The following is a 27,129-nucleotide window of genomic DNA, read 5'->3' as shown; positions in this document are numbered from 1 at the left end:
ATTCCGAGTGTAGGCTCCTTTTCTCATCACTCGCAAAGCAAGCTTCTGGTCTAAACCAAGCACAGGTTACATGAACCCATAGGGGCTCCATATCAGTAGGTTTCAGAGCACCTCCTAAATCCAAAACAAAAAAGAAAACGATAATCAGATTTTAACTCAAACAGTCAAACTAAATGAATGAATTTCAGTGCATGTGTAAAGTTCTCGCCTTATACAGGGCAGAGACAACATTCTCGCTCAATATCCGGTGTCTCATAGGACCGGAAAACCCATGAAGTAAAATATTGAACATTTCTTACCCCATAGCATTCTTGGTGAACCGCTATTTGACACCTGTCATTATAATTTATAACTTTAATCAAGGTTTTTTTTTATAATATGTAAATCGGGCCCATGAAGTGAACATGATGAATAGGTAGGTATATGTATAGGATGTTGTCTAGACCTGATGCATATGATGATTTTCTTGTAGTCCCAATCTTCAATCCAACGGCATACAGCACAACGTTCGGTTGTCCACTTCGCACATACCGGTTCGTATTTTTCTATAAAATGCGGAAAACCGTATCAGAATATATGCAAACTTTAAACTGACATCATACAAACCAGAACATAGTCATACCTTGAAGAAAACTAAGCAATTTCTGCTTTCTTGCTTTTAACGAAGGGCGTTTTTAGATTTCACTAAAACAACAACACAAGCATGATACTCAGCGACCTGCAGCCTCTGCAAAATACATTTTATGGGACAATTTTTATCAAACGCAGCATAATAAGTCCAACATTAATGGCACCCAATCATACGGAAATCATAAACGGAAATAATTAGTTTCGTATACTGACCCATTGTTCTAGTGGCAACAACGAACCCTTCACTTTGATGCTAGTTTACCAATTTTTAACTTTTGACCCTGTATGTCTCTCCCATTCACTAAGTGCCACCTTTTGTGTCCCGCAAGATCCGCACTTGCACACAACCCTTTACAATGGATAAAAAATGAACTTTAGAATACATGATCATTTTTTAATCATATTTGGTCTAAAAGGATTTTTTTATACGCTTACAAATGCAGGCTCGGATAGTATGCCTTCCACCCATGTGCAAACAACCGTGACCTTATCGGGCAGCACCATCGACTCCTACTTTTTGTTATATCTGAAAATACAAAATTTAGTTCAATAATTGAATCAAGCATGTTACTTGAGTTCTCATAGTCTCTATTTATAGATTGTTTTATTATTAAAATAACATTCACTATAATCATTATGAAGATACATGCTTTTAGGCTGATTATGAAGACATAGCAAGTGAAGGTAGACTCGTGTGAAACTATAATTAACTAATAATATTTCAAAAATCTCAGGGTTGTGACGACATACTTGGTGGCATCACCATCCATATAACGGAGATGCGTACACAACTGAATCGTGCCCATAGAAGACGGGTCTTGCTGCGCTGAAAGAATATGAGTTAGTTCATGCAAAGATTGAATGATTATGTTCTAACTAAAAAAGTATGCATTCGATTTAAATCAGCTATATGATATTACTTCCTCATGAGGTTGCAACACCTTAGCCACATCAGCAGTCTAGTCTTCAGTGGGTCAATTGAGAATAAGTCTATTCACACTTTTTGTATACTTCCAGATTCAACATATATTTCCCAGGTTCAAAACAGATTGCAAAAGAAGACGTACATTTTGATAATATGACACGTGGTATTACTTTTAAAAGGGCAATGGCACTCCAGATAGACTTTGTCGAATTTTGGATTCTCTCTGCAAGGATCCTTGCCAAAACTCCATTCTGCCATTCTTTGAGTACCTCCCCTACATCAATCAGTTCGCACCATCAATGATCGAACAACTTTGGTTCCTCGGTACAATGAAAACAGACATACCTTCTTACGTATCAAGCTTTGCTAATGCAAAACTTGAGTACAAAATCAATAAGATTGCCAGCATTTCCATTAGATTGCCAATAAAAACAGCAACAGATGGGCTAGCATTTCTTATAAAAGATAAAAGGCCACATGAATGAAGAATAACACAAGCGTACCTTGGAAACATGTGTCTTAACCTCCGAAACAGAAACTTGATTTATAGGCGCAAATTTCAACACGCCCAACTCAAATCGAACACTTCAATTTCATTTCAAAAATATATAATGTGTTTCTGCCAAACTGAAACCGAACACTTAAATTTCATTTCCAAAATATATCATGTGATTCTTCCCAACTTTCGAACTAACTAAATTCTGTTATTCACTTACAAATTACAGTTATGACAAATAGAAATTACTGACAGCAAATTAGGGTGGGTTCGGCTGTTGAAGGAGAGGCAAAATCGGTGAGGCGGAGGAGCAATATATAACAATTTCTGTTCGCAATCCACTCCTTTTTTGGAGGATACAAAATTGAGAAAAAAAATTTATAATTGGGGAAGACGCATGAATGGATTAAGTTACAAAAATGAATTTTGCAATTTGATTTTTTTATGGATTAAGCCAGTTCTGGAATCTATATAATGTTATAGAAAAAAAATTACGACCCCACAATCTTTTAAGCTTTGCACATGATGCACCTTTCGCACCACTACTGAAATCTGCAATGCTTGACTTTCACACTTCATGAGAAGAAAAAGGCAGAGGCTTTTGCAACAGCAAGATGCATATTAGCAATATTTGTTGTCATTTCAGTAATCCAATCCTAAACCTGCATACTCATCGAGAATCACAACAATTAGCATAATCTCATATGTATGTAAGTATAGAAGTATCATGAATCTTCACCTATCATTTACAAATTTGAGTTTTACAATAAATCAAGCCTGCAACTTTTTTAAACCAAAGAAATGAAATTAATGTGACAACTGGCACAAAACCGGTAATTTCCGTACAATTTAATTATTATTTAATATCTGCAATTATGTGCTTAAATGTAAACATTGTCTGATTTCATGCTACACTTGTGAATTCATGCACGTTTTATACTTCAAATATTGCTCTATGCATTATTGTTAGCGTTGCGTCAGAAAGACTAGTAAACTCACCGGTAAGACACACTGTGTCAGCAACTCTGCAGAAAGCAGTCAGATAATGGAATTAGGACCTAGGAGTGATTTCAACATCCGCTGACCTCCTATCTGCTGATCTTGCAAAATGCTGACCTACAACTGCTGCTCAAGTAAAGACCCGATGAAAGACTAAAGCCCTGCTGATTCAATCTACTGCTTTGAGTCAAGCACTGCTGATCCGGACAAGTACTGCTGGGTTCACAGCAGTGGAAGGTTGCAGCAGCTGATCAATAGTCTGTTTTGTAATGTAATGTAATGTAATAGCAGTAGTTAACATAGCAGTGTTTGTATAGATCAGAGGTTAGAGTTTGTTAGGAGGTTAGATGTCACTTTCATGGTGACGTCAACTAAGATGCTCAGTGGTTTGCAAGTGCCTATAAATAGATCAGTACTTTGTATTGTTCTATCAGCTCTTTTGCATCATCGTCTTCTTTGCACGAACAAACAACTGAGCTCTGGCTGAGGGGGAGTTTGCATTCATTCATCAATCATTGTAATCGTTATTGAAATAAATTCAATCTTCCGATTCATTGTGAAAAGATGTTTGATCAAAGTATTACTCTCGTTTGATTGTATGCAAAGTTTGTTTTCATCACAATTCCGCTGCACACTCATCCATTTTCATTTTAATTACAAACACAAAATACAATCAGAATCAAACTCAGATCCAACAATTGGTATCAGAGCTTGGACAGTCAAATTTGATTTAACAATCATTTTGACGTAAATAGTTCAGCTCATAACAGTTGATACTGATCGTTTGTTCGTTTGTTGAAAAACAGAGCAAGGATTAATCACCATTAAAGTTGATTTCTCAGTGTCTGTAAAACAACAAGAATGACGTCACAATCTCAGGATGATAAAAACAACATCGACTCGCTTTTTAAACCACCTATGCTAAAAAGAAATGAGTACAACATCTGGCAGAGGAGGATGGGTCACATCCTCGCTCAACAAAGCACAGGTTGTTGGAGGTCTGTCGTCTTTGGTCCCCATGTTCCCACAGCGCCAAGCGCTGAAGATGCTAAAAAGTTCGTTCCAAAACCAGTTGAAAATTATACCGAAACCGACTATCAAAAGTTCGAACTAGATGCTAAAGCGTTTAGCATCATAGCATCAGCGCTGCCCAATGAAATATATGCTGGACTGTTACACTGTAACAGTGCCAAAGAGTTATGGGACGCGCTTAAGGAACAGTTTGGGGGAACCGAAGAAGTCATAGAAAACAATAGGGAAATCCTGAACCAACAGTATGAAATATTTTGTCATGTTAGAGGTGAATCACTGACGCAGCAATTTGAGCGTTTCAGTTGTCTCATCAGTGAACTGAGGCTTGTTAATACCACTTTTACAAACTCAACTCAAAATAGCAGGTTCCTCAGGTCACTGCCAGAAAAATGGGACACCATAGCTTTTGTCACTCGAAATTCACCTGAGTTCAAGGATCTGACCTTGACCCAACTCCACGGTCGACTCCTGACCTACGAAAGGGAGTTGAACCAGAAAAGGAAGTTACAAGAGTCAGGAAAAGCCGTTGATGATTATACATTCGGTAACACTGCTCTTCTAGGTCAAGAAGAATCTGGGAGTAGTGCTAAGGATCAGGGTTATGATCACTTCATTGACATAACTGCTGGTGCAAATTTTAACAACCCTGATCCTCACTCTGCAAGTTTTGCATTCAGCGCAAACGAAAACCAGATGTCAGACAATCTAAGCTTTGAACTCAATGATCTACAACATTTTGATCCCACTGACTTAGAGGAAATGGACATTCTGCACCAACTGGCCTTGCTAAGTGTTAGAACTAGCAAATTTTACAAAAGAACAGGGCGAAAATTCCCAGGTTTGCATGGGAATCTAAGGGTTGGGTTGGATAAATCGAAAATCAAGTGCTACAAATGTAATAGGTTGGGACACTTCGCTAGGGAGTGTAGGAGTCAAACTACTGGTCCCATAATCACTCATCCTAGCTCAAATCCTAGACCTCAAAATCAAGGCACTGTGCACTATACCCAATATGCCCCAGCATCTCAAGTGAACACTGCTCACTATGCTGCTGCCCCTGTGCCAGTGCACTATGTCAAAACTACTGTTCCACAGATCCAATATGTTCAAACCCCTGTCCCTCAGGCACAAGTGCAGCCTGCACCTCAAACCACTGCTCCAGCAGCAGTACAACCAGATCAACAAAGTTTTTTCACTCAAGGGTTTGTTGACTGGAGCAGTATGCCTGAAGACCTTAGTGATGAAAATTTTGCACTCTATGCTTCCAATGATTCTTCTCATAATGAATTTTGTTTGATGGCATTAGAGTCAATACAGGAGGGGGTTGAAACTGAAGAGGAACAGCTGAGTATTGAAATAGTGGATGAGGTGACTGAAGCAGTGGTTATTGCTGTGGCTGGTGAACTATTGTTGGGAGAAAGTTCAGGTACCCTGATTGAACCACTGACAGACCCATTGTCCGAAGAGAACAAGGAAGATAAGAAAGAAGAAAAAGCAGGTGAGAAAGAAGAGAGAGCTGAAGATGAAGAAAATCCTCAATGTGATTGTGCAATGATGGCTGCTGCCAAGGTATCACCTCAAGTTCTTGAAAAACTGTGTTCTGACAATTGCATTATTGCTTTTGCTAACATCAAAGAGGTGAACGAAAACCTTCGGGATAAAATCTTAACTGATGAAGTCAAATTTGAAAGATCTCTAAAAGAACTTAAAAACAAATTGGCTGAAAAAGAGAAAGAGATTAGCAGCATGAAAGAAGAGCAGAGCATAACCAAAACCCAACTCCAAACTATGGTAGAAAAATATCAAGTTTGCAAAAAGGAGTTAGAGTCCACCCAGATCACATGTGAGAGATGGGTGGAATCATGCAAAGGGTATGAGGTTATGCTTGAAAAACAGATAAAAAGCAATGTGAAATTTGGGGTTGGTTATAGAAAACATGATGATGAAAACACTGCTTTTGGAAAATCTGTTCCAACCACTGATGTAATCACTGAGTTCATCCCCACAAACAAGAATGGCCAAGAAGTAAAAATCACTGACAAACTTGGTAACAAAATCACACTTGACAGACCAATGGGATCCTCTACTTTTGAGGAGCTTGAAGATCATCAGTTTAAACCAAAATGGTCTAATGAGTGTGATATTCTTGAAAATTTCAAGCCAATGGACTTTACATCAACTGATGGTGTTAAAGCTCCAAAAGCTAAAGTCATACCTCTCAAGGACATCCCAGCAGTGGTTAAAACCTCTGCTGCAAAGGAGTCTGAAAAGAGAAAGAAGAAAGAAAAAATTGATAACTTGTTTTGTGAATTCTGTGAGAAAAGGAATCATCTAACAAAAGACTGTTTCCACTTAAAAGCTTATGATTTAAACAGAACAAGTGTCATTGTTTCAGCTGAAAGTTGCATTGTTTGTGATAAAACAAACCACAAAACTCAAGCATGTGTGTATCTCAAAAACTTTGATGTGAAAAAGAATGAGTACATTACTAAAACATACTTGAGTCCATCATCATCATCATCATCATCATCATCATCATCTGTCAAATTCACCAAGAAACAACTACTGTTTGTACCAGTTCAAACAGCTGTCACAATACAGCTGAACCAAACATCTGTCAAAAGAGATGTTCAGGTTACTGATGCACCCCCTGCCAATCAGTTCAGAAAAGGCAAGGAAAAACTGTCCTACCAAAGGATTCCACACGTTTATGAGGCCTACAAAAGGCCCTCTAAACCTAGAGTGAATAGGCATCCTTTTGGTTATCAGCAGGTGATTGGTCAAGACCCCCAACAGTGGTTAGCAAGAAATAGTACTGAAACTGTCCACACCCCTGACCTAACCACTGTTCATCACTCTGCATCCATACCAGACACTGTTGAAACCCCATCCAAAGCCCTGTTGGCTTTGGAGCCCTTAATGAACTAATCCTTTTACTTCATGTGCAGGGAGCTTCTGCATGCTTTGATAGTCTTTGGTATGTAGATAGTGGAGGCTCCAGGCACATGACAGGATGTAAAGCCCTCCTCAAAGACTTTAAAATCCATGGAGGGGGTGATATATCCTTTGGGAATAATAGTAAAGGGAAAGTTCTGGGGTCTGGTACAGTGCAATCCGGAAATGTAAAATTTGAAAATGTCAATCTGATAGACAATCTAAAATTCAACCTTCCGAGTGTATCACAAATGAGTGACAAAGGGTTTGGGTCATTCTTCACAAAAGATTGTTGGACCAGAAATGGTCAAAAAGATTGAAGCAATAATCAAAACTGGTCAAACTAAACTTGTTGCTCAAAGAAGTGGCAATGTTTATGTTGTTGATATGTCAAAAGAGTGTCCCAGAGCTGATGCCTGTCGGTTCTCAACTGCCTCTAACAAAGTGACAGAACTTTGGCACAGAAGGCTGGGGCACACAAATCTTAAGACAAACACTGAAATTTCAAAAAATGGTTTGGTGAGAGGCCTACCACAAAAATTGTTTTCATGTCCTGAACATTGCATTTCCTGTTTAAAAGGAAAACAACATAAAAGTTCTTACAAGTCCATTGAAGAGTCCAAAATAACCCAGTGTTTGCAAATGCTACACATGGATTTGTTTGGCCCAGTTCAAGTCATGAGCCTCAAGAAGAAAAGATATTATTTGGTTATTGTTGATGACTTTTCTAGGTTTACATGGACTTTCTTTTTACACTCAAAAGATGAGACTGCAGGCATTTTGCAAGACTTTGTGACACAGGTTGAAAAGCAATTTGACCTTCCAGTGAAAAGCTTCAGGAGTGACAATGGCACAGAATTTAAAAATAAGGAGTTGGATGCCTTCTGTGTGAAGAAAGGGGTTGTAAGGCAGTACAGCATCCCTAGAACACCAGAGCAAAATGGTGTTGTTGAAAGAAAGAACAGAACTTTGATTGAGGCTGCCATAACTATGCTTGCAGATTCAGGTTTGCCATTAACTTTCTGGGCAGAGGCAGTAAACACTACTTGCTATGTCCAGAACAGAGTTTTAATAAACCCCAGGCACAAAAAGACTGCTTATGAAATTCTGTATAAAATCAAACCACTGATCTCATATTTCAAGGTGTTTGGCTGCCCATGCTTTATTTTGAACTTAAAAGATTCCATTTCAAAATTTGCAGCCAAAATTGATTGTGGTTATCATCTAGGATACTCAACCACTGCCAAGGCATACAAAGTGTTCAATACACGGACCAAGGCGGTGGAGGAGACTTTGAATGTAAAGTTCAATGAACTTTCATCAATGAAAATCCCAGCAAATCCTGCAGATCTATTTGATCTTGAAAATTTTACTTTTGAAAATACTGATGTCAAGACTAATAGTGCAGGTCCATCAGAGGATACAACACCAGACTATGGGTATGAAATCATCATCCCTCAAAGGTCTGCCACAAAGGGAAAAGCACCAGCTGTTCAAAACAGTTGTCAAAGCTCAACCACTGCTACCTCAACAGTTGTTGACCAAAGTAGCCCATTCACCACTGCTTCCACATCCTCAAACACTGCTGACAAAAGTCCTCAAACAGTGGATAAAAGTCAGCAGTTGTCCACTTCATTACCTCCTATTCCACCACCTTTTGAAGCCACTGCTGGGTCATCAAAGTCACCAGCAGTGGTTAGCTCAGATGATGCACATTTGCAGCCTTCACCAACAAATGCCATCATACCATACCAAGGAGGTTTAATCTTCTTGAGATCTCATCCACCTGATCAAATCATTGGCAACATCAATGAAGGGGTGCTCACAAGAAGCCAAACCCAAAACATTTGTCTTTTTACTGGTTTTCTATCACTCCATCAGCCAGTCAAGTACCAAGAGGCACTGAAAGACAACAGCTGGGTAGAAGCCATGCAAGAGGAGCTCCAACAGTTTAAAAGACAACAAGTATGGGAGCTTGTACCACTGCCAGAAGAGGTTAGTCCCATTGGCACAAAGTGGGTCTTCAAGAACAAAACTGATGAAAGGGGCATTGTTGTCAAGAATAAAGCCAGGCTTGTGGTTCAAGGTTACAAACAGGAAGAGGGGATTGATTATGATGAAACATTCGCCCCTGTTGCAAGATTGGAAGCCATTAGACTGTTCCTGGCCTTTGCTGTCAACCACAACATGAAGGTGTTTCAAATGGATATCAAAAGTGCTTTCCTCTATGGTACAATTCAAGAAGAGGTGTATGTATGTCAACCTCCAGGTTTTGAGGATCCATTTTATCCTGATCATGTCTACAGGCTAAACAAAGCCTTGTATGGCCTGAAACAAGCACCAAGGGCCTGGTATGAAACTCTTTCCAACTTCCTACTCTCAAATGGTTTCAAAAGAGGTACCATTGATAAAACATTGTTTCTTAAATGGAGAGGGAAGGATTTAATGATTGTCCAAATTTATGTGGATGACATTATTTTTGGAAGCACATGTAACAAAATGTGTGAAGAGTTTAGAGAACTCATGACAGCTGAGTTTGAAATGAGTGCAATGGGTGAGCTGCAATGCTTTCTTGGTCTCCAAGTACAGCAAATGCAAAATGGAACTTTCATTCATCAAAGCAAATATGCTAAAGAACTTTTGACCAAATTTGATATGAATGATTGTAAACCATGCAGCACACCCATGGCAACAAATAAGCTGGTCATGTCTGATGACAAGGATGAGCTGATTGACCAAACACTTTATAGAAGCATGATTGGGTCTTTATTGTACCTAACTGCATCTAGACCAAACATCATGTTTGCAACATGTGTTTGTGCAAGAAGTCAATCAGCTCCCAGAAAATCAAATCTCATTGCTGTAAAAAGGATCTTCAGATACATAAAAGGTGCTCCCACACTTGGTATCTGGTATCCAGCTAATGGGAATATCAAGCTTTCAGGTTTTTCAGACAGTGACTTTGCTGGATGTCACACCACAAGGAAGTCCACTTCAGGAGGGTGCCAGTTTCTAGGTGATTGCTTAGTTTCTTGGCAAAGCAAAAAGCAAGCAGCAGTTTCAACATCCACTGCTGAGGCTGAATACATTGCTGCTGCAACCTGTACAGCCCAACTCTTGTGGCTTCAAAATCAGTTACTGGATTTTGGTATCATTGCCTTAAAAACACCACTCTTGTTGGACAGCCAGGCAGCATAAAATATCATCAAAAATCCAGTTTCCCACTCTACCACCAAACACATCGACATCAGACATCACTTTGTGAGGGATTGCTATGAAAAAGGTTTGATTTCTCTGCATCATGTCCCAACTAAAGACCGGCTGGCAGATGTGCTCACAAAAGCACTTGATACAGCCACTTTTGAAAGCTTGGTCTCTAGGATTGGGATGCTGAACATGGAATAACAAGCAAAATCTTGTTTTTCTTTGAATAAAAGCAACAAAATGTTTTCAGAAAATAAAAAATCCATCCTTAAAAATAGCTAACAGTGAAATTTTCATTAAAATCCTTAAAAGTCTGCCATAACCACTGATTGTTCAAAAGTCTACTCTACTTCAAAAGTCTGTCCACTGCTGAAAGTCAACCCCTGTTCTCTCATTCCTTTGATAATCTCTGTTGTTCAAAAGCAGTGTCTTATCCACTGATATGCTATCCACTGATAGTGAAAATCATCCACTGCTTCCTTACCACTGCCTTCATCACTCACTTTCATCAAAGTACTGTCCTTCACTTTCACCAGGGGTTGTCACGTGGGCAGTACATAGTGGTCAGACCTTTTGTAATGGCTGCCACGTCAGCATTCACTTTCTTCCCTATAAAAATCCCCCACTCACCACCAAAACAGGGTTTTACTGTCGAATTGAATTCTTAAAAAATTCTCTTCTCAAAGCTGTTTTTCATCTCATCTTTCACAAATTTATTCGATCATTCTATTAAAAAATGACAAAATCGAAGCCATCTGCAAAACCCACATCCAAATCATCATCGAAAACAGCCTCTCAAAAGGCAATCTCCACTGAAATCCCATATAAATCATCTCACAATCTCCTGGGTCTTCTCATAAAACCAGGAACCACCAATGTTTTCGATTCCATCATTAACACCATGGCAAAATCAAAGTACAAAACTTTGTTCACCGCCGATGCATCAATCTATTTGGAGACCCAAAGGGAGTTTTGGAAGAATGCAACCCTTGAAAAACAAGGAGACACTGCAATCACCATACACTCTTCTATAAAGGGTAAAGCTATCCAAATCACGCCACAATCCATTTCAGAGGTCTTTCAACTCGATGATCAGGAAGGTAAAACTTCTTTCACTAAAAACGAGTTACAAACTGACTTCATTGAAAGAGGGTATGAAGCCACAATGATGAAGAAGCTTACCTTACAAAAAGGTTATTTTCCTTCTGCAACCAGATTTTTATTTCATACCCTCCTACTATGTGTTTCAAACAAGACCACTTCTTTCAATGAAATCCCTTTAAAGATTCAAAATCTGGGATATGCAATTCTTCAGGAAGAAAATTTTAACTACTCTCGGGAAATCTTTAAAGATTTGGTTAATAATGTTGAAACAAAGTCATTCTTACTGTTTCCAAGGTTTTTAATTTACTATTTTGAAAAGAAATTCAGTAAGAATGATTTAGCTGCAATAAATCAAGGTGAGTCTACTCAAATAAACAGCTTAACAAACGAAACTTTTTCAAGAATGTTAGCACCTTGCAAAACACAAGCAGAGGTGCCTGAGCAGAATTTAGCAGCTACCACTGCTCCTCAGGTATCTGCTACTGAGCCCACTGCTCAAGGTGATCAAAGCAGCAGACCAACTGTTTTGAAACCCACACCTACAAATCCCAAAAATCCAAACAAAAAGAAAAATCAAAAACCCCCCAAACCAATCAAAACGGCAACTCTGGAGGATGAGATACCAGAGCTATTGCCTGTAACAACACAAATGTCACAAGAAACCACTGCTGCTACTTCCTCACAGCAGTTGGTACAAATATCTCAACCAAAACCAAAACTCCTCCTGCTTCTTCACAAAAAGAACAGGTTGTAAACATAGGGCCACCACATTATGATGCTCTGGAAACACTCGTTTCCATCATCCACAGCCCAATGCCCGAGGCAAATTCTCTTTCTACACCCCACCTCACATCCATAATTCCACCAAAAACACAACTTTTGTTGGATGCAATAGATTTGAACCAGGCATTACTCAGTTCTTCTCAATCACCTGTTAATGAGAATATGCCTCAACAACTGACTGAGCCTGATGTATCATTCCTTGCTAACCCACCAACACAACCTGAGGAGGTTACACCCCTTGAGTTACAAGTAACTCTTGGTGGTAATCCAAGTGAAGCAGCCACTACAACTGTTGAACCCACTGGTTTACAGTTGGACAGTGGTTACATCAATAAGACTTCCTTGGAGGCAATTCCTTTTATAGCACCTCTGCCAACCACCAGTGGATTTATTTATCCTACTGGCAACATCAAAAGGTTGTCAAGTGTTGAAGGGAGAAGACCCCAGTACCAAGAAAAAGGGGCATCAGTGGTTAATGTTTGGAGTATACTCCCTACCTCTACCACTGATAAAACCACTGTTAGTGGGAAATCAGATGATCTCATTAAATTGGGTGATGAGTTAAAATATCAGGATTTGACGGAACGAATTGAAAAGTTGGATACATCTGTTGTAGATCTTAAAAACATGCTACAACAGGTGTTGAAAACTCAAAAGATGCAATCCGCAGCTGTTCCACCTCAAGCACCTGCTCCACAACAGGCACCTGCTACAAATGAGCTCTGGAATCTATTTCAACCTTTTCTCCATCATCAAGCACAATAGCAGATCAGCAACATGAAAAACATGTTCAACAGCTGAGAAATGCAATGGAGTCAAGGTTCAAAAACACTCAGGCTGATATAAAGGCTCTCAAAACTCAGATCCTGCACACCACTGGCACTGCTCCTCCAACAGTTCTCTTCATTGATCAACTTCCCCCAAATAATGCCAAAAAGGGGGAGAAAATTCAGGAGTGGAAAAAGAAGGGAATAGAGGATGGACTCTACATTGAACCAGAAAATGCAAACATGACCAAACAAATCCCTCTGCCAGATGGAAGCAAGAAAATTGATGTGACCACAAATGCACTGGCAGAACCAGTTGCAAGTGTAAAAAGGGATAGAGAGGCCAAAAGGAAAGCCATGGTGAATTATCCGGATCAGGGTACTTCAGGGTCAAAGGATGATGAAAATCTTGTTGCCGAAAAGAAGAAGCCTATAAGAAGAGTAAGGCTACCCAAATCCATTCCAACCAGACGTTCAAAGTCTGTTCCAAAACCACCACCTAAACCAGCTGTTGTAACTCCTGTTGTACCCACTACTGTTGGTACTTCAGTGGTTTCAACATCTGCTCCCACTTCAACACACACCACTTCAACACACACTACATCCACTGCCTTATCACCATCACCACCAAAAACAAAATCACCTCCTGCCAAAAGGCAGAAGACAGCAGTTGTTACAACATCTGCTGTAAAGACAACAGTGGTTGGAACACCAGTTGTTTCAACAACTGTTAGTCAATCACGAATCACTGCCACTACATCCACCACCATTGTTCCATCCAAAACATCATCAGCCCTTCCTCAAACAAAGAAGAGAAGGCTAATTCTCAAAGATGATGACACTTCACCATCTCAAACATCTTCAAAATCTTTAGTTCTTAACAATACCAAAACCAGTTACTCTCTCTTCAGTTCAAATGCACAAGCCCTTACCTCCTGCAGGTGTTCAGTTTCCTCTTGAACTAGTAGCTGTTAGAGAAGAAATAAAATCTTTTTACTATGAGGATGACCCTGCCAAAAGGAGTTTGCCATCAATAAGAGGATATCCATGGCCTAAAAATGTTGATGAAAATTTGAAGATCAAGGCCAAGCAAGCAGAGGATATCTCAAAAAGAAGCACACAAGGGAAATCTGACAAAGAAATTTCTAGAAACTATCAATATCTGCTCACACAAGTCAGTTCCCTAGAACAATTTGCCAAATATGTCAGTCAACAAATTTCAGAAAGAGCAGCTGAAACTTTGAAGAAAGACTACATTGAAAGCATCATGGCTCACAAGAAGTACAAAGGAGAGAGATACATGTACAAAGAGTGGACTGTTCCTGAGCTTGAAAATGAAGCAGCAAGAATTCAAGACATGATAAAAGGGAAAGTCACTCACACTCCTCCTGACTGGGCAAATTTTAGAAAGAATGTACCTGACAAACAGGTAGAACTGAAAAGAATGAAAGAAGAACTGGTTGCTGCTGAATATGGAAACAAAAGACAAATTGCTAGATGGAAAGAAGATGTGGTTAATCACCTACAAAAGATTGGAGGAATTAAGAAAGAAAGATCCAAAAGTTCCTCAAAAGCCTGACTATCCTGAAGCTGAGGTTTCAAAAAGACCATCAAAGCTGCAAATCAGGAGAGCCACTGCTCCAACTGGTGCTGCCATCTATAAAAGAAGGTCACACAAACAGTTGGGAGCTGAAACCATCCAAGAGATGATAAAAGGAGATGACCTTGTAAAAGAAGGTATAAAGAAAATGATCATAGAAACTCTTGGTTTGGATCAAACTGCAAATACTGGTCAGCCAATTATGAATAGGCCAGCCTCACCAAATACCTCTGCAAATAAACATCTCCCAAGAAACCCACCAGACTCAAAAATACAAAAGTGGGAAACTGACAAACAGACCTGCGTATTGACTTTGCTCAGGTCTGGTGGAGAAGTGGAGAAAATATCAAGGGAACAAGCTCTTGGCCTGAGTCTTGAAGATTTGCAGGATCTCCTTGATCTTCCACTTAGCAGGGATGATGAAGACACAGATGCCCTTGACTTTGAACTACAATTTAAAGGACAGATAAGGGAACTGTTGATGAGGCAATAAATGTCCACAATAATGAAGAGTTTTGGCATTATCTGTTCCAGGGGGAGATTGTTGGGATTGAACCCTATCAGAGGAACAGATAATTAAAGCCAAAACTGGATCAGAGCAGTGGAGCCAGAATACGCAGATGATTACATACAAATCTCTCCCCTTGAAAGTGATTTCAACATCTGCTGACCTCCTATCTGCTGATCTTGCAAAATGCTGACCTACAACTGCTGCTCAAGTAAAGACCTGATGAAAGACTAAAGCCCTGCTGATTCAATCTACTGCTTTGAGTCAAGCACTGCTGATCCGGACAAGTACTGCTGGGTTCACAGCAGTGGAAGGTTACAGCAGGTGATCAATAGTCTGTTTTGTAATGTAATGTAATGTAATAGCAGTAGTTAACATAGCAGTGTTTGTATAGATCAGAGGTTAGAGTTTGTTAGGAGGTTAGATGTCACTTTCATGGTGACGTCAACTAAGATGCTCAGTGGTTTGCAAGTGCCTATAAATAGATCAGTACTTTGTACTGTTCTATCAGCTCTTTTGCATCATCGTCTTCTTTGCACGAACAAACAACTGAGCTCTAGCTAAGGGGGAGTTTGCATTCATTCATCAATCATTGTAATCGTTATTGAAATAAATTTAATCTTCCGATTCATTGTGAAAAGATGTTTGATCAAAGTATTACTCTCGTTTGATTGTATGCAAAGTTTGTTTTCATCATAATTCCGCTGCACACTCATCCATTTTCATTTTAATTACAAACACAAAATACAATCAGAATCAAACTCAGATCCAACAATGTCCAACGTCTACAATACATTAAAACCCAAGTATGGATACAAGGGTTAACATATAGACCTTCCGGAAGCTAAAATATGCACTAAAAAGCACCCGAAACACACTTTAAATACTGAATTTTACATATTTCAACAAAATTCAGCATTGTAACAAGTTAGTAGCATGTAAAAATATGACTAAATGGTCCTGAATGCTTTCCTAAGTGTCGGAAATTAAAAGTGTCACAAAAGGGTACTTAAAGATCACTAAACGGAACAGTTTGACACTTTAACGAACCGGTATCTAACCGAACAACCGGACACCACCCGAAACACTAAAATTATACTAGACGCATTGTTTTATTATTTCTGAGCTAGTTATGATCCCCAAACACCCTTACACATTACGTAACACCATATCAACTATAACACTAACTAAATCTCTTGAAATCTAATTAGATTACTTAACTATCCATCAAACTTACACTTTACCCCCCCCCCCTTGGGTTGTGGACGATCACAAGGGTGTAGACCCACCCTTGATTTCCCAAGGATCTTCCTTGATTCTACTTGATCTTGCTTGATTCACTTAAAGATCTTGTTATGTACTTATGAAGCATATTACCCTATGGTTAAAGACTAAACATGGATATAAGATGAACATAGGAGATCAAGACCCTCATAACTTACACCCACATTTCAACCACACTCTCTCTCCCTCCCTTGATCCACTCTCGGCCGAACTACATCCACCACACCACCACCATCATTCAATTACTATTATACATTCCAAGTTTATCTTAAGGTGTAAGGAGCTAAGGAGCCATACAAGGAAGCTTGGTGGTCTTGGATCTTGAAGGACCTCTCCCATTTGCCATTATCCAACACATTTATCATCTCCTTCATCTAGTGTTCTTCCCTAGCCCTTGTGCTAGTAGTAAGCTCCTTGTAACTTGTTTCTACTTCACATTTTGATGGTTAAAAGATGATGAACATTGTTAATCATGAAGAACACTAAAGAACATGATCATGAAACTTTAACATAAGCTTAATAACATAAGAATACATGTTGAGTAGTATTTATTTGCTTCTTGATGATTGATTATTTGTGTTTGTGAGGTTAGAAATCATAAGAAACCTACTAGATTTTGATTAAACACATGATCTAGTAAGTTAAGGTGGTGATCTTGTGAATAACCAAGATCATCATGCTTTATGTTTTCATGAACTTGAAATATGGAAATGATTTTATGAATAACAAAGCATGTAACATGATTACTAGTCATAAACTTGGATGATTTCAAAACTAATTCTCTCAAGAAATTAAAGATATACACAAGAATTACAAAGTCATGGTTTCTAAGTAAACTAATCATATTTTTAGTGTTTAAACAAGACTAGAAACATGTTTGTAACAAGAAAAATACCAAAGAATTATTTTTGGAAAAATCACCTTACAAGTTGTAAAAGACTAAATCTTTTAATAATGTGATTTACAAACAAATAACCATGTTTTTAAGGATAACTAAACCTACTAAGCACACTACCAAGATACTACAAGTTTTTGTGAAAGTTCAAATTCATGATTGTTATGAAATAGCATTGTTTTGGCACTTGGTAAGTGTAAGTTGCTTAGGGTAGATTGTTGATTGTTTGTGATGATTTTAAAAAGAAAATAAACACATGTTTTGAAAACATGGGAAACCTCCAATTTTAGGGGAAACTATGTCAAAATTTCTATAAAATTTTGACACTTAGAAAAATATAAGTTTTGGTGAAACTTATTCCCTAAAAATTCACCTAAAAATATTTACCAAGGTTTCCCTAACTTTTATGTAAATTTCAAGATAAGAAATGATGATTTCTTCAAAATAAAAGTTGATGTTAAGTATGTATATTTTTGAGGAAAATATATATATTTATTAGTCACCAAATTTTGTGCTAAGTGTATGTAATATGTATTATATGTAATAGTGTATTAGGACTTGAAAATACACTAAATACTCCCAAGGAGTAAAAATACAAAAATACACATACAACATGCATAGACAAATACAAGAAAATATATTTATGAAAATATATTTCTTAATAGATTATGTAACTTGGACAAGTTATGAACTTAAAATGTATTATGGACTAAAATGCATAACTCGGGTAAAAAAATACAAGATACTTATATTTATTTTTCAAAAAAATATAAGTAAGATACATAGTTAAAAATATAAATTATTTTTTACAACAAAGAACACATACATAAAAGATGGTGACTTGTACTTGTGCGATACAAGTCTAGTGACTAACGTTAATAAAACACGTATAGGTCACGACGCTATAAAACCAACCGGTGAAGTTTACAGCGTAGGATACACAAAGTTGTGAGTTCATGTCCCCACTTTTAAACTTTTACTTGTTTTCTAATACATGTGTTATGGTATGTTGGATACAAAAACTAAGGAATGATACTTTAGATCATGTCACGAATAGGGTACCATAAGCACCGTTAGTCAACGTATACATTCAGACCGCGGAACAGAAGGGTTAGATCTAATGGGTTTCAGGCAACCCCACTCTTGGCCTACTTCTACCAATGAGTGCTTTTGTGTCTCAGTCGATCTCGACAAAAATGCTTAGGTTTGGTGGCTTCCTATGTCGTGTCACATGTTAATGGCCTTGCAAACCATTATCGATCTCGATTTCCTTACATTTACAGAAGTACATGTTTCATTACAAGTTACATACCATGTTTTCATTCAAGTATATAAACATTCAATATAAAAACTGCATGAATTCACACCAACATTATGTTGACGATTTTTTCCAAAAACTCACATGTATTTCAGGTAACTAAAGTGGATCTGCGCGCGGTCTTACTCTTGCTCCCGGATGTTGTTTATGCTTTAGTTAAGTTATGTCAAGACTCCGATGCCTCTTTTGCGGGAATTGGTTGTTATATCCCACCTCATGTGGTGATATAATGACTAATCCTTGATGTTCGTCTTTAAAATAAAGTTGTAATCTTTTCAGACAATTATCTATGTTGGGATGTAAACACCAAACTTATGTTATGTTTTTAATTATGTAGTATGTTTACCATTCGTATGCAATGAGAACCTTTCAGGATCACACTGTAGGATCGTTCTCAGCCCTGAATGAGTCGATCAGAAGAATTCCTATCCAAAACAAGAGGCGGAAACTAATGCTTTGGTGCGATCTCAGCCGTATTCACTATTAACTGTTGTATTATTGATCATTGCAACGTTTACAAGCACTGACAACACTTCGGCAGCATTTCGTGGCTTACCGGAAGAAAACACCTAGAACTATGTCCTATGATTTCGCTCCTGATACCCCTATTTATAGGGTTTCTAATTTCGCTCCAATATACAAGAACCTAGGAGGGAAATCAAGAAGTTTACAGCTATGAGCGAAATCAGTCTATCAGACACCTCGGGCGAAATCAGGACCATGAGGTTTCGCTCCAAATGACCACATGTCATTTGGGGCGAAGTCATTTCTAACACATGTTTCTAGGATTTCGTGCCCTGTTCTATCCTAAACAACGCAAGACTCGATACAAGACGTAGGAGACAGACGGATGCACCAACAAACTCCCCCTCGGATGTTGACGGAGTCTTCAGTGTCGAGTCTTTGGTTGTCAACCTTCAGTCTTTATCAGTCTTTGATCTTCCTCTGAAGTATTTGTCATTGCAAGAATCCTCATTCTCTATCTCTCTCTAATGTAGTTCCAGTATCAATACTGGCTCTTACTGCTTTATCATAGTGTCTTCAGACTCCCCCTCTCAATCTGCTGGGATCTTAGTCTGGAATTCACAGCTTCAAGAATCATTCCAAGATCGTTATCAGGCTCTCATCTGGTTCAAGATCATCACCTAACTCAAATTTACACCTGCACAATCTCTACCCAACATAAGTTTCTTAAAGATTAAATCTTTTGACATTTAGAAACTGTGTCAGAAAATATACACCATGATTTGTTCTTTAACCACTTGTAAATACAACACCTTCATTCACTCTCTCCCAAACCTGTTCTTCATGTTTAGCACTTGGAATTTCGAAAATCAGCTTTTCAACACCAGCTGTTGAAAATCTTTTTGAATTTTTTAAAATTTATGCTAAAACACACTAAAATCTTTTTGGATTTTTGAATAAAAGTAAATGCAGAAATGAAATATTTACAGACAATATTTTTGTGAGTTCGTGCAAGAGGATCATATCAGTTTTTGAGACATATCACCAACACCATTAAGCTAGATTTCCTTTTAAGTTCTAAACAATTCACCTAGATTGTCAGTATGTTTGTCCTCTTAAGTTTTTACACAAACTTCAACTTTTCGAGATATGCAATTAGTGTCTTAATGACTTAAACTTATTCGTGTGTCCCACCACTTGAATATACTCTCGTATCCAGATCCCAATATTCAGTCTTACAGGTGAGTATACCACAGATGATATCTGTAAAGGGGTTAAATTGCGAGGGCCGTGAGAGCTCAGGTCGATACTTCCGTATACGCAAAGAGATAACGACATCGACTTTTCGGTGTGTCCCCTTTAGAGGATCTTTTTGTTACAACAGCAGTGACTATCAATTTTATTGTTTCATCAACATACTGAGGGCGGGCTTATATTTCAAAGCGTTTGCAGAAAGTATTATACGGGGACTAGGTCAGTATTTCCATACAGCAGAAGTCCCGGTATAATACCCCAGATATCACTGAGCATAAAGACCTAGTATCTCAGAATAAGGGACCTTTCAAACAAGATTTCAGGGGTTACCTATATATCCAAGAAGGTGTTACCCACAGAATAAGCAAGTTTGAATTTAGGTTTATATCTCGTTATAGTTTGCTAAATGTGTAAAAACCTACTGACACATCCACAGTGAGATTGTTTATCACATTTTAACTTTACATTTCTTTAGCGTGTTGTGATAGTCCACTGATGTACTATCATTTCCTCTTTTATGCAACAAAAACTCATTTTTTTCATTTTTTATGTTTTTGGCTTTTTCAAATTTTCTAATGTTTTTGGATTTTCTGAAAATTTCTTACTCCCCCTAAAATTCAAACACATTTAACTAAATTGAAAACAAACTGTACAGAACACGACAACTGATATCGAATTGCCTCAAATCTCCATCCTCTTGGCATAAACAATCAGAACTCCCCCTGACAACAAACTATTTTCCCATTAAGATTTCAAAACACTTAAGTTTGTTTTAATCAGAATGGTTTTTCCGGAAAATAAGTTCGTTTATCCACCATTTGTAGGTTTTGGGGTCATTTCATCACATTGTTTACCAATCTTATGAATGATAGTTATCTCAAATTCAAATTAATGACCTTGAATAACCACTTGTAAAATCAATGATTGGACCACTTGTAAGATTAACAATTAATCATTTCAAACCTGTTTTTCAACCAATTACCATCTGTTGGTTGAATTTTCAAGGTGCCGATTCCTACTCCACGCTTACAAACCTGGGAGTTCCGGCAATTCCTGCTTTTCAAAACAAATTTTTTAAACATGATAAAGAATGATGCCGATTCATGCTCCGCGATTACCAACTTGGGAGCTCCGGCAAGTCAGGTTTCTATTCTTTGAAAAATATGTCCACCCAAGCCTGACCTTCCTTGGGTGTAACAATCTCATCAACATCTTTACTTGCAACAGACTTATGAACACTTCTTTTGGCAGCATAAAATTCTTTGACACTTTTGGCCTTACCATTGACCATTCTGCCAAAAATGTGTTGCACATTTCTGTTGAAAGTCTTTTCAACATCAAATTTCTTATTGTCAGAATAAAATTGATTTGAAATTTCCACTTTCCCGATTTTAGATTTCAAATTTTTTGCATTTAGTGGTGGAAAGTTTTCATCATTCACTGTTAAAACTGATGTTTCATTTTTTACAACAACCTTCGGCTCCTCTGTCTTTGTGGAGACAGATTAATTACCAGAACTGTTTCCTGAACCCTTAACAATCCATTTTTGATTTTTCAAATTTTCTTTTCCTTTTACAGCATTTTTTGAACATTCTCCCATCTCAAAGGTTGAATTTTCAAAGCCTGTAAATTTTCAGGTTGAAAGTTCAGTTTTCTCAACAACTTTCTCTTTCAATTTACCAGAGACTTCCTGTTTTGGTTTGAACGTTTTCGAACAATTCCTAGCAACATGACCAGCAATCTTGCACTGAAAACAGGTTCTCGTTTCTATCTTCTTCTGAACAACATTCTTCTTCAGCTCTTCTTGCTTCTTTGCAAGGAATTCTTGATTCGTCTGCTTTCTGAATGCTTGCTCTTCCTCGGCCTCCGTCGTTTTCCCTGAAACAAACACAGTTTTTGGTTTATAAACTTTTTCATTTTTATAATTTTTCGGTTGATTAAAACCTAATCCTTTCTTTTTGAAATTACGATTATGGTTTGGTTTCTTTTGGAAACTATAACCACAATTGTAACCCATTTTCTTGTTAAATCTTTGTTGTTCTCTTGAAGTGTATTGTTTAGGTTTTCCGGAAAGATTTAAATCTTTTATTTCAGAAATATTAATTTCTGTGATTTTGAAAACCTTGTTAATCATTTCAAATTTAACACTTCTTATTGGAAAAGCTTCATCAGAATATAATTTGTCAAAATCTTTCAAAGTATATGTTACTTTGAATGGTTCATCATTCAAATTAGACTTTGATAGCAAAAACTCTTTATCATAAACCCGTTTGTCCTTTTTGATCGTTGGCTTTGATGTATCGGACTCAGACTTTGACTCGGGTTTGGACTCCGGTTTTAACTCCTCTATATCATCTTTATCCAACACCTGATCGACCACACTTTTTATCAACTTTGACTCATGATCAGTGTCGGACGACGTGTATGTGACATCAATATTTTCTGGCAAGTTATCTGATGGCCTAGACTCCCATTGTAAGTTAATTGCCTTTTTGACTCTTTCGGAATTTGGATTTCGTGGTGAATATCCATTTTCGACCGGGGGCGGACATCTATTGTAGACCACACTTGGTTCTTACCAGAAATTTTCACTTCATCTTCGTCTTCTGTCACAGATTTCTTTTCTTCTGAAGTCTTTACTTCTTCAAATGTCTTCAATTCCTCAACAATCGGATAGATCCTGTCAACAACAAAAGTAGAACATGAGTAACTTTCTAATAACTTGTTGACTCTTTCAGTTTCGATTCTTTGTGTTTCCAGCTTTAATTCCAGCTCAGCACACTTCTTTATGTGGAAGTTGACATTATCAAGCTGTCTTATGTAAGCTCCTTTGAGTGTATTCATTGCTACAACTTGTTCGCAGTTTGAATCAGTGTACTTATTGATCTCTCTGTTCATTGTATCATATGATTCCTTCAATCTGTTAATGTTGTGCAACAGTTCATTGTTTTGCTCGATCAAAGAATCACAGTTCAGACATTTTTCAGGAACTTTGATTGTTTCAGTATCAACTTTGATCTCAAAATCTGGAACAACTTTGACTGTTCTGTTTGATTGGAAAAACTCATTTCTTCTCTTTCTCTCGGCTTCCGCTTCAGCTTTTAACCTTTCTTCTTCTTCTTCCTCTTCTTCAATCTGTCTCTGTCTTTCTTCTGCAGCTTCCATTACTTTTCTGCATTTTTCTGCCCATTTCAGATCATAGGCATTTGCAATGAAAGCTTTAACATTTGAAGTGTCTTTGGACATCTCTTTTGCCATGTATTCTTGATCTGGGCAAAAATTGTCCCAACAGAAACCTTCAGCCAATTTTTCATCATCTTGTTCTGCCAAACACACTTTGCTGTTTGTTGGAAGATATTTATCCCAGCTAAACTTATCATATTTGCCCTGATTAACTAGACACACTCTTTTTGAATCTTCAATCACACCTCTCCCATGTGCAGTTCGTGCCTGCTGCTGTGCTTGTGATGTGATTTGATGATAAATCGCCTTTTTGTGATAATCGTTGTTTCCGAAAGGATTCTGAGCTCCACTAGCTTCTCGATTTGTGCACTCTCTCTTGAAATGCCCCTTTTCCCTGCAACGAAAACAAGTAACTTTAGACTTATCAAAACCTAAAGTTGAAACATGAGCCTCATGAAAATCATCTCTGCCTGTAATTTGTTTAAACTTTTCAGCCCATCTCAACACACTGGCCATGCACCATTTATTATCCATCAATTCCATTTCCTCGGCATCAATTTGATCGTAATCTTCTTTCGTGAGCATTGGATTACCGATCTTTCCTGCCACAAAACTACTATAGGATTCCAACACCATTCCCAACAAAGACATTTGATTTTTAGCAACTTCCTCAGAATAATCTTGATCACTCTCAAGATTTAAAACAATATTACACTGAAGTTTTCTTCCATTCTTTGTTGCAAAAATGTTTGGATCGAATGATGAAAATCTTGTGCTGCTTGATCCCTGGGATTTCTTTTCAGAAGAATCTTTCGTACTGAAAGCAGTTTCAACTTTTGGAGAAAGATTTGTTGTTCCAGTAACACCACTCTTGTAATATAAGCTGATGTCCTGTTCTCCATCATAATTCTTCATCCTGGCGATCTTCCTCTGCTCCATCTCTTGAGCTTCCAGGTGTTTGATGAAATCTCCCAGTGTCATCTTTTTATAATATTTTCTGTTGGATCTCAGCATCATCAGAAAAGTTCCCTAGACTTTATGAGGTAGCGCATCTGCAAGTTTTTCAATCAATTCATTAGTATCTTTTTTAATTCCAAGTTTTGACATATTTCTCACCAAGTTACAATGTCTTTCAATTATTTGCTTGGTGTTTTCAGATTTTAAACCACGGAATAAATCAAATTCTTTCTTCATGAGCGACATTTTGTTTTTAAGCATATCATCGCTTCCTACAAACTTTGCTTCCAATTCAGTCCAGATCGAAAAAGCAGTTCCGTCATGTTGAAGCAATATCAAAATGTCCTCTTTGATTGCTTGCTGAAGCAGACTCACCATCAGTTTTTCATCTCTATATTTCTTTTTCTCTTCAGTACTCATTTCTCTAATTGTTTGCTGCACACCATTTGTTGTGGGTCTAACATATGTTTCTTCAGTGTGTTCCCACGCATCTAAGTGATAAGCTTCAACCCAATTTCCAAACCATTCAGACCATGCATTGTAATCATCAATATCCATGAGCTTAGGCGGTTTCTGAGATTTTCCGGTTTCATTTTCACGTAATGCATTCTGAGTGATTGTAATCAGACTAGCAAAGGCATTGTAAAACTCGTTGTCCATTGTTCAATTTTCCAAAGTTCACAAAATTTCAAATAAGAGCAGAATCACAATGTGCCGTTCGAGCGAAATTGACTTTGATGATCTGCTGGAGCGAAATCACAATAAGCCCTTGAAGCGAAATCTACTTAGAATTCAACTGAAGCGAAATCAGGTTGTAATTACGAGCGAAATTAGATCTTTTGGTCAACAAGAGCGAAATCAGCTTTGAACCTGGAGCGAAATCCCCTTTTAAAGCAAAATCAGAATTTGATTTCAGCCGAAATCACATATGATGTCATCTTCGGCACAAACCACTTCAAGCGAAATCTCAAAAAATACTAAGTTTTACTTTGATTTTAGCTGTGAAACTTTCAAGGGTTTACTAATACATGATTACGAGTGCTGTGTGTGAAATTGAGCCGGTTTTACTGAGAAAAATTTTCAAAATTTAGAAAGAAGGTGTAGAAAATCAGAAAATGCAGCTGAAATGGCAAGAACTCTTCCTCCTGAGCTCTGATACCACTTGTAGGATCGTTCTCGGCCCTGAATGAGTCGATCAGAAGAATTCCTATCCAAAACAAGAGGCGGAAACTAATGCTTTGGTGCGATCTCAGCCGTATTCACTATTAACTGTTGTATTAATTATCACTGCAACGTTTACAAGCTCTGACAACACTTCGGCAGCACTTCGTGGCTTACCGGAAGAAAACACCTAGAACTATGTCCTATGATTTCGCTCCTGATACCCCTATTTATAGGGTTTCTAATTTCGCTCCAATATACAAGAACCTAGGAGCGAAATCATGAAATTTACAGCTATGAGCGAAATCAGTCTATCAGACACCTCGGGCGAAATCAGGACCATGAGGTTTCGCTCCAAATGACCATATGTCATTGGGGCGAAATCATTTCTAACACATTTTTCTAGGATTTCGTGCCCTGTTCTATCCTAAACAACGCAAGACTTGATACAAGACGTAGGCGACAGACGGATGCACCAACACACACCTCGTGCTTCCGCCTTAGAAAGGGGTCTGACAGATTGGTATCAGAGCTGCGATTGTAGTGAACTAGGATTCATTCTTGAGTCTAGACTACAATCTTTAGGATCCTCTCACGAAAACAATTTTTCAAAAGTTTTCATTGCATAAAACTTTCCGCGACATCCACTCCCTGAAACTGTTTTCAAAAAAAAAAGTCAAATAACGACACTACGAGACTTAGGGTGCACTGGAGTAGCACTTGTCTTTGACTAAGAATTACTTGCAACTATGTGTAATAATTAATATATACATATCCTAGGAATAGAATATCACAAGTACACGTATCTTCGCCGGAAAACAGTGGCCTATCTGAAGGAAGTGACCCGATGATGAAACAAACTGTGTGGACTGTGCAAGGAATTACGTAATTATGGATGCATACATAATTATGGAATTCAGTGCATAGAAACCACAGCAAGTCTTGTCATGTGTCAAACGAGATTCCTTCAATACTAGAGAAGGTCAAACATGAACACCTTTCCCCCAGCCTATTAAATACTCTATTGGAGTAATGTTTTAGGGTATAAAGACAAGAACCACCAATGTAAAGAAAGATATTTTGTCCTTTACATATATTAAACTTGTACTATGGGGTGATGTAACCCTTATGCATTTTGTTTACTTCGCAAACAATGATGTAACAAGTTGTCCTGATATGTATAGAGACTCGGTGAATATCTTATGACACGTCAATATTTATCTATTTATGCATGCTTGTTGCTGTATGAATTGATTTATATGTTTGGCAGATTGTTTGATGTCACTTATGTGGGTATATGCCTGTGTACATATACTACTACTGTCTCGTATGACGATATCAAACAAATGTCTAACCCTGTTGTGTTGTGTTCTGACAGAACATGGCACCCAGGAGAGTTGTGAACGCTCGTGACCAACCTCCTCCTCCCCCACTGCCAAGGACTGCTGAAGAACTGAACTCCCTGTTAGAAGAAAGGATCTCCGCAGCTATCGCCCAGTACGAGGCGAACCATACTGAACACAATGGAGGACCAAGCAATGCTAGACGCAATGGACATGGGGATTCAACTGGAGGAAACGCAGCTCAAGGCTGCACTTTCAAGCAGTTTCTCGACTGCAAGCCACTAAAC

The 27,129-nt window shown here is 38.0% G+C and overlaps 1 protein-coding gene across 1 annotated transcript in view; it reads right to left on the bottom strand.

Annotated features, from left to right (window-relative positions):
- LOC118479628 overlaps positions 1-23,456 on the bottom strand; it is a 29,341-nt gene extending 5,885 nt beyond the window's left edge. Inside the window, exons 1-4 of the mRNA XM_035974256.1 lie at positions 23,305-23,456; positions 22,921-23,118; positions 22,778-22,878; positions 1,381-1,456 (exon numbers count right to left, since the gene is read on the bottom strand). Coding sequence (XP_035830149.1) covers positions 1,381-1,456; positions 22,778-22,878; positions 22,921-23,118; positions 23,305-23,456 — 527 coding nt within the window. The remainder of the gene's footprint in view (positions 1-1,380; positions 1,457-22,777; positions 22,879-22,920; positions 23,119-23,304) is intronic.
- Between the last annotated feature and the right edge of the window lie 3,673 nt (positions 23,457-27,129).

The sequence above is a fragment of the Helianthus annuus genome, chromosome 6, assembly GCF_002127325.2.
Source record: "Helianthus annuus cultivar XRQ/B chromosome 6, HanXRQr2.0-SUNRISE, whole genome shotgun sequence".
Classification (NCBI taxonomy): domain Eukaryota; kingdom Viridiplantae; phylum Streptophyta; class Magnoliopsida; order Asterales; family Asteraceae; genus Helianthus; species Helianthus annuus.
This window is presented reverse-complemented; position numbering and strand designations above follow the sequence as displayed.